This window comes from Mus caroli, chromosome 4 (assembly GCF_900094665.2).
Source record: "Mus caroli chromosome 4, CAROLI_EIJ_v1.1, whole genome shotgun sequence".
Classification (NCBI taxonomy): Eukaryota; Metazoa; Chordata; class Mammalia; order Rodentia; family Muridae; genus Mus; species Mus caroli.
Window position 1 is genome coordinate 41,423,180 of NC_034573.1, and position 9,298 is coordinate 41,432,477.

General features: G+C 39.5%; 1 protein-coding gene across 4 annotated transcripts in view; it reads left to right on the forward strand.

The window, feature by feature from the left end:
* The window catches only part of Tgfbr1 (transforming growth factor beta receptor 1), a 60,413-nt gene that overhangs the window by 33,226 nt on the left and 17,889 nt on the right, over nt 1–9,298 (forward strand). For 3 of the 4 annotated variants that reach the window (XM_029475980.1, XM_029475982.1, XM_029475983.1), the window contains 2 exons: nt 4,619–4,861; nt 7,760–7,990. In XM_029475980.1, coding sequence (XP_029331840.1) covers nt 4,619–4,861; nt 7,760–7,990 — 474 coding nt within the window. The remainder of the gene's footprint in view (nt 1–4,618; nt 4,862–7,759; nt 7,991–9,298) is intronic. The other variant, XM_029475981.1, reaches the window with a different exon arrangement.

A 9,298-nucleotide genomic window follows, 5' to 3' on the forward strand; every position in this document is an offset into this window, starting at 1 on the left:
CTTCTTCTCAGCACCTCATGGTACCTTCTCCAAAACTGACCATATAATCAGTCATAAAATCGGCCTCAACAGATACAAAAATACTGAAATAATCCCATGCAGCCTATCAGATCACCACAGACTAAGGCTTATCTTCAATAACAACATAAATAATAGAAAGCCCACATACACATGGAAGCTGAACAACACTCTATTCATTGATAACTTGGTCAAGGAAGAAATAAAGCAAGAAATTAAAGACTTTTTATTTAGAGTTTAATGAAAATAAAGCCACAACATATCCAAACTTATGGGACACAATGAAAGCAGTCCTAAGAGGAAAAAGAATCTGGAGTGTGCATATACTAGCAGCTTGACTAACAGAACACCTAAAAGCTCTAGAACAAAAGGAAACAAATTCACCCAAGTTAGCAAGAGTGGTAGACTGCAGGAAATAATCAAACTTAGGGCTGAAATCAACCAAATAGAAACAAAAACAACTATACAAAGAATCAACCTGGTTCTTTGAGAAAAATGAACAAGATAGATAAACCCTTAGCCAGACTAACTAGAGAGCACAGGGACGGTATCTTAATTAACAAAATCAGAAATGAAAAGGGAGACATAACAACAGAATCTGAGGAAATTGAAAAAATCATCAGATCCTACTACAAAAGCCTATGCTCAACAAAAGTGGAAAACCTGGATGAAATGGACAATTTTCTAGATAGATAACAGGTACCAAAGTTAAATCAGGATCAGATTTAATGATCTAAACAGTTCCATATCCCGAAAGAAATAGAAAGTCATTAATAGTTTCCCAACCAAAAAAAAGCCCAGGACTAGATGGGTTTAGTGCAGAGTTCCATCAGAGGTCTTCAAAGAGGACCTAATTTCAATACTCTTCAAACTATTCCACAAAATAGAAACAGAAGGTACTCTACCCAGTTCATTCTATGAAGCCACAATTACTCTGATACCTAAACCACACAAAGACCCAACAAAGAAACAGAACTTCAGACCAGTTTCCCTTATGAATATTGATGCAAAAATACTCAGTAAAATTCTTGATAACCAAATCCATGAACTCATCAAAACAGTCATCCATCATGACCAAGCAGGCTTCATTCCCAGGGATACAGGGATGGTTCAAAATTCAGAAATCTATCAACGTAATCCACTATATAAACAAACTCAAAGACAAAAAACACATGACCATCTCATTAGATGCTGAGAAAGCATTTGACAAAATCCAACACCCTTCATGATAAAAGTATTGGAAAGATTAGGAATTCAAGGCCCATACCTAAACATAATAAAAGCAATATACAGCAAACCAGTAGCCAACATCAAACTAAATGAAGAAACTTGAAGCAATCCCACTAAAATCAGGGACTAAACAAGGCTGCCCACTTTCTTTCTACCTATTCCATATAGTACTTGAAGTCCTAGCCAGAGCAATTAGACAACAAAAGGAGATCAAAGAGATACAAATTGGAAAGGAAGATGTCAAAATACTACTATTTGCAGACAATATGATCGTATATAGAAGTGATCCCAAAAATTCCACCAGAGAACTCTTAAACCTGATAAACAACTTCAGCAAAGTAGCTGGATATAAAATTAACTCAAACAAATCAGTGACCTTTTTCTACACAAAGGATAAGCAGGCTGAGAAAGAAATTAGGGAAACAACACCCTTCACAGTAGTTACAAATAATATAAAATACCTTGGTGTGACTCTAAGGAAGTGAAAGATCTGTATGATAGGAACTTCAAGTCTCTGAAGAAAGAAATCAAAGAAGGTCTCAGAAAATGGAAAGGTCTCCGATGCTCATGGATTGGCAGGATTCATATAGTCAAAATGGCTATCTTGCTGAAAGCAATCTACAGATTGAATGCAATTCCCATCAAAATTCCAACTCAATTCTTAACTGAGTTAGAAAGGGCAATTTGCAAAATCATCTGGAATAACAAAAAACCTAGGATAGCAAAAACTACTCTCAACAATAAAAGAACCTCTGGTAGAATCACCATCCCCGGCTTCAAGCTGTGCCACAGAGCAATTTTGATAAAAACTGCATGGTACTGGTACAGTGACAGACAGGTAGATCAATGAAGACCCAGAAATGAACCCACATACCTCTTGTCACTTGATCTTTTACAAAGGCGCTAAAATTATCCAGTGGAAAGAAGACAGTATTTTCAACAAATGGTGTTGGCTCAAGTGGTAGTTAATTAGCATGTAGAAGAATGCCCATTGATCCATTCTTATCTCCTTGTACAAAACTCAAGTTTAAGTGGATCAAGGAACTCCACATAAGACCAGAGACAGTGAAACTTACAGAGGAGAAAGTGGGGAAGAGCCTTGAAGATATGGGCTCAGGGCGAAAATTCCTGAACAGAACACCAATGGCTTATGCTTTAAGATCAAGTAACAATAAATAGGACCTCATAAAATTGCAAAGCTTTTGAAAGGCAAAGGACATTCTCAGTAAGACAAAACGACAACCAACAGATTGGGAAAAGATCTTTACCAACCCTAAACCTGATAGGGGGCTAATATGCAACATATATATACATATAACTCAAGAAGTTGGACTCCAGAAAACCAAATAACCCTATTAAAAATGGGGTACAGAGCTAAACAAAGAATTCTCAACTGAGAAATACCAAATGGTTGAGAAGCACCTAAAAAAATGTTCAACATCCTTGGTCATCAGGGAAATTCAAATCAAAACAACCCTGAGATTCCACCTCACACTAGTCAGAATGGCTAAGATCAAAAACTCAGGTGACAGCAGATGCTGGTGAGGATGTGGAAAAGGGAATACTCCTCCATTGCTGTTAGGATTGCAAGCTAGTACAACTACTCTGGAAATCATTTTGATGGTTCCTCGGAAAATTGGACATAGTACTTCCAGAAGATCCAGCAATACCACTCCTGGGCATGTACACAGAAGATGCTCCAACTTGTAATAAGGACACATGCTCCACTATATTCATAGCAGCCTTATTTATAATAGCAAGAAGCTGGAAAGAACCCAGATGTCCCTCAGCAGAGGAATGGATATGGAAAATGTGGTACATTTACACAATGGAATACTACTCAGCTATTAAAAACAATGAATTCATGAAATTCTTAGTCAGATAGATGGGTCTGGAGGATATCATCCTAAGTGAGGTAACCCAGTCACAAAAGAACACACATGATATGCACTCAATGATAAGTGGATATTAGCCCAGAAGCTCAGAATACCCAATATACTTTGCAAAACAGATGAAACTCAAGAAGAAGGAAGGCCAAAGTGTGGATACTTCAATCCTTCGGGGGAACAAAATTCCCATGGAAGGAGTTACAGAGACAAAGTTCAGAGCAGAGACCGAAGGAATGACCATCTAGAAACTGCCCCAACTGGGGATCCATCCCATAAACAACCACCAAACCCAGATACTATTGCAGATGCCAACAAGAGCTTGCTGACAGGAACCTGTTATAACATCTCTTGAGAGGCTCTGCCAGTACCTGACTAATACAGAAGTGGATGCTCACAGTCATCCATTGGACAGAGTACAGGGTCCCCAATGAAGGAGCTAGAGAAAGTACCCAAGGAGCTGAAGAGGTTTTCAGCCCCATAGGAGGAACAAAAATATGAATTAACCAGTACCCCTAGATCTCCCTGGGACTAAACCACCAATCAAAGAAAATACATGGTGGGACTCATGGCTCTAGCTGCATATGTAGCAGAGAACGGCCTAGTCAGTCATCAGTAGGAGGAGAGGCCCTTGGTCATGTGGAGGTTCTATGCCCCAGTATAGGGGAATGCCAGGGCCAGGAAGTGGGAGTGGGTGGGTTGGGAAGCAGGGTGAGGAGGGAGAAGATAGGGGATTTTCAGAGGGGAAAGTAGGAAAGGGGATAACATTTGAAATGTACATAAAATATCTAATAAAAACTACAGTTGGCAAAAATAGTCTAGAAAGAATGTGCATACACAAAGTATTAATATCCAGTGCTGGAATGCAGAAGTTGAAGAATCCCAAATTTGAGACCAGCCTGGATGAACTATGTGATAAAACCCTGTCTCACAAAAAATTGAGGGAAAGATTTAAAACTTTATAAATAAGCAAATAGAATAAAAAACAAAAGTAAACAAAGGAAGTCTTAGGCTTTAAAAAGTTGGTGGAAATGCATATAATAAAATATGAGTCTTTGAAGCTTTGCAAGGAAGTTGATAATTTGTAAGAACTTTATTAACTACATATATATATATTTCTTCTGCTATAATCCTGCAGTAAACTTGGAATAAGAAGAAAAGACCAAAGTGCTTTATAAAAAATGAGTTATTAGAAGTTGTTTCAAATAATTGTTTCCTTTTCTTGTTTACCTGGGGTGACAAGTGGGGAAGGAGGTCTAGAAGGGGGTTAGCTAATGAACTCAATGGTGAACTAGAAGATAGGCTGGGGATACTCAGGAAGAGTAAGAGGGTACTGACAGCCGATGGTCTGACAAAGGAGACCAGGGAGGGAAGCCCTGTGTGACTAAGTGATAGTAGTGGACATGGGGGAAAATATGGAGGGTTTGGGAACTGTGAGTGTCACCTACAGTGTTTTGTTTCTCTTGCTGTTTATTTCATTTGAGGACCTTTTTCAGAAAAGCAGTCAGCTGGCCTTGGTCCTGTGGAGCTGGCAGCTGTCATTGCTGGTCCAGTCTGCTTCGTCTGCATTGCACTTATGCTGATGGTCTATATCTGCCATAACCGCACTGTCATTCACCACCGTGTGCCAAATGAAGAGGATCCATCACTAGATCGCCCTTTCATTTCAGAGGGCACCACCTTAAAAGATTTAATTTATGATATGACAACATCAGGGTCTGGATCAGGTAATGTTATTGTTTACCTTTTTCTTAAGTCTTAACTCATTTTTCCTATTTTATTTAATTAGTTGGTTGGGGCATTTGGCTTAATTTGTTAAAACTTTGGAATAGTATGAGGACTATACAGGATTGCAGCCTATTGAAAACTGTTGAGCTTGCTGTCTGACTGGATAGTTTAATAGAGATAAATTGGAACTTGGTTTTACCATTGAAACAAGTAAGTCACAAATGTATAGGCTTCCACACATCCTCCCCTATATAACTTGAGCCTGGGAGGTAGAAAGTTGGACACCATTCTTACAAAGATAGAGCTGCAGTTAAGAGATGCATCTACCGTTCTGCAGCTCTTAGACTGTTCTGGAATTTGAAAGCTAATTAGCCTCTTTAACATGATACAAAATTGTTGTTTTAATAAAAATTGTGTGTGTGTGTGTGTGTGTGTGTGTGTGTTTGCACACACATGCCTGCCAACCACAGTATCCATGTGGAAGTCAGAGGACAACTTGAAGGAGTCATTTCTCTCTCTCCTCTGTATGGATCCTGGGAAACAAACTCGTGTTAGCAGGCTTGGTGGCAGATGATCAGACCAGTCCAGTTTATTGTTTAAAATTAAACTATTGCATCTTTAGTAACTTTTTACATTTAAAAGAAAATTTCAAACAAAGAAACAAAAATAGTAGTCCTGTGAGTGAATGTGCTATGATGTTTGTTTTTCTCGGCTTTGTTGATTTTTGTGGACTCAGAAGTAGACTGGCTGATTGTCAGGATCATGCTGAAATAGATTTTAGCATAATAGTATTTTGCTTTTAGACCAAAGAGAAAATACCTTTTTTTTTCCTTGTCTGTGGTTTGGAAGAAGACTAAGAGAAGTGTGCCTCCTTTACAGTTTTGGACTTTAGGGATGGAGAGATGGCGCAGTGCTTAAGAGCACTGCTGTTCTTCCAGAGGTCCTGAGTTCAATTCAAAATACCACATGTTGGCTCTCACTGTCTTTAACTAATCTCTGGATCCAATACCCTCTTCTGATGTGTAGATATGCATATAGACAAAATACCTATATGTATAAAATACATAAATAAATTATAAGAAAAACAATTTTGGAATTTGATATGTGGCTAGCAATCAATAGGTTTAGACTCTAACACATGCTCTATGACTTTGGTCAGTCCATATTTCCTCTTTGTTTTTGTTTGTTTGTTTGTTTTTAAGCTTATAACTTGCATTTTTTTATTTGATATTTTCTTTATTTACATTTCAAATGTTATCCCCTTTCCCAGTTCCCTTCCCAGCCCCGAAGTCTCCTATCCCATCCTCCCTCCCCCTGCTTCTATGAGGATGTTCACCCACCCAGCCACTCCCGCCTTACCACCCTAACATTCCCCTACACTGGGGCAACGAGCCTTCAGAGGATCACGAGACTTTCCTCCCATTGATGCCTGACAAGGCCATCCTCTGCTACATATGCAGCTGGAGCCATGGGTCCCTCCATGTGTACTCTTTGGTTGGTGGTTTAGACCCTGGGAGCTCTAGGGGTAGAGGTGAGGGGTCAGGTTGGTTGATATTGTTGTTTTTCTTATAAGGTTGCAAACCCCTTCAGCTCCTTCAGTCCTTTCTCTAACTCCTCCATTGGGGACCCCATGATCAGTCCAATGGTTGGCTGAGAGCATCCACCTCTATATTTGTCAGGCTCTGGAAGGCCTCTAAGGAGACAGCTGTATCAGGCTTCTGTCAGCATGCACTTCTTGGCATCTACAATAGTGGCTGGGTTTGGTGACTGTTTGTGGGATAGATCCCCAGATGAAGCAGTCTCTGGATGGCCTTTCCTTCAGTCTCTGCTCCACACTTTGTCTCCGTATTTGTTCCTGTGAATATTTTATTCCTTCTTCTTTCTTTCTTTTTTTTTTTCTTTTTTTTAATAATCATATTTGGTTTATTTTTTATATTTATTTTTTATTTTTATTTTTTAAATTATTTTTATTAGATATTTTCTTCATTGACATTTCAAATGCTATTCCCAAAGCCCCCTATACCCTCCCCAACCCATCCACTCTTGCTTCCTGGCCCTGGCATTGCCCTGTATTGGGGTATATGGTATTGCGTAGATTATTCCTCCTTCTAAGAAGGACTGAAGCACCCACACTCTGGTCTTCCTGAAAGGATTCAAGACATTGCCGTGTAGATGATAGCTGAGTTCTAGCATAGGCCTGTTTATTTGCCTTTGAAATGTAACTATGGATTGGAGCATGGAGTTACTCTTCCTCTTTCTATGACTCATGCACTTACTTGTAGGGCCATCAGGAGTTGTTCTGTTGCCTCAGAGCTTCCCTCTCCTTTCAGACCTCTCACTCCAAAAGCTTATAGGTCAGGGCTCAGTTGTGTTTGTGTCCACATTCTTCTCCTCCTCCTCCTGTAAGTAAAGCAGTTACTTGATCCATCTTTCTAAAATCAGATTTTACAGCCATTTTACCGTTGGTCATCGAGGGACCTTGTATTTAGAATTGTTTATCTTCTGGTGACAACTTACCTTTTCTTCCACTGACATTCATATGCTCATGAGTGAGACTGGTACCCAAAAGATACCTTGTTCCTTTCTTTCATCTGCCTTTGCTAAATCTCTCTCCACAACCCTCTTCTTTATTCTCTCCCCTTTTGTCCTGACCCTTGAAGGAAAAGTTCAGTTTACATCCCCAAATCTCTAGGCAGGTGTCTCTGAATTCTTTTTCAGTATTTACTACTTTTTTTTTCCACACACACACACACACAGACAGAAAGGTAGAAAGACAAAAGTCTTTCCAACAAGGCAAAGGTTAAGGAATAGTACTTGCCTATGGGTCTCCATTGTGGACTGTCAGGGGTGAGACAGGGACCGTTGATGATTTATGCTGTACTTATTTCTATATTTAGGTTTACCACTGCTTGTTCAAAGAACAATTGCCAGGACCATTGTGTTACAAGAAAGCATTGGCAAAGGTCGGTTTGGAGAAGTTTGGCGAGGCAAATGGCGGGGAGAAGAAGTTGCTGTGAAGATATTCTCTTCTAGAGAAGAACGTTCATGGTTCCGAGAGGCAGAGATTTATCAGACTGTAATGTTACGCCATGAAAATATCCTGGGATTTATAGCAGCAGACAACAAAGGTCAGTGATGTTGTCTTTCATGTGTGTGCATGCGTGTGTGTGTGTGTGTGTGTGTGTGTATGTGTGTGTAGGATGTTGGATATCTACTACAGTCAGTCTCCACCTAATTTTTGAGATGGTTCCCACTGAACCTGGAATGCATCTGTGTGTCTAGACTGATTTGCTAGAAGCTCAGGATCCACCTGCCCAGCACTGAGATTTCAGGTGTGTACTACCACATCTGGATTTTACATGGCTGGGAATCTGAACTTAGGTGCCCATGCCTGCATGACAGGCATGCCGCCAGTTAAGCCATCTTACTAGCCCCATCTCCTTACTCTTAGTGGAATGTATCAAAGTCTGGACGTGCTTTGTTTTTACAGAGATGACGACTAAATACTGTCATATTTGGTGAGAAACAGATATTTGTAATATAGTAAGATCAATTAGGGCAAATACAGTCTTTTAGACACAGAACTTTATTAAGATTTTCTTCATGACAGTATACTTTAAATATCATTTTGTATGGCATTGTGTACATGTGGAAGTCAGAGGACAACTTGTGGAGTGTTCCACCATGGGGGTTCCAGGGATTGCACTGGCAGCAAGTATCTTAACCCACTGAGCCATCTTGCAGGCCCATGTAGTGGATTTCTAAGTTTTTTATTAATTTGTAAATTAGAAAAGACCCATAAAAATGTCATATACTTTTGCTGTTTTAAATCTGGCTATTAGTTGAGTATAGTCATAAGATAGAAGGAAAATACTATAAACTTTGGTTTTTCAGAATTTGATATGAGACCAGGAAAACATCTTAGTATAGACTAGCTCCCTGCCACACCCCCACTGCTTTGGTTTATAGGACATCTCAGCAGCATGGATTAGTTCGTCCTTTCCTCTCCTAGTACTGGGGTTAGTAGGACATCTCAGTATAGACCTGGTGCTGGGTTAGTAGGATATCTCAGTATAGACTAGCCTTCCCCAATTCAGTTCTGTGATTTAAGCCCAGGGCCTGCCTTGCACATACTAGACAGGTGTTTTACAACTATGCTGTATCTCCACTCACAATGGCTTTTTTTTCTTTCTTTCTTTCTTTCTTTCTTTCTTTCTTTCTTTCTTTCTTTCTTTCTTTCTTTCTTTCTTTCTTATGCTGTATCTCCACTCACAATGGCTTTCTTTCTTTCTTTCTTTCTTTCTTTCTTTCTTTCTTTCTTTCTTTCTTTCTTTCGCTGTATCTCCACTCACAATGGCTTTCTTTCTTTCTTTCTTTCTTTCTTTCTTTCTTTCTTTCTCTCTCTCTCTCCCCCCTCCCCCTCCCCCTCCTCCCTC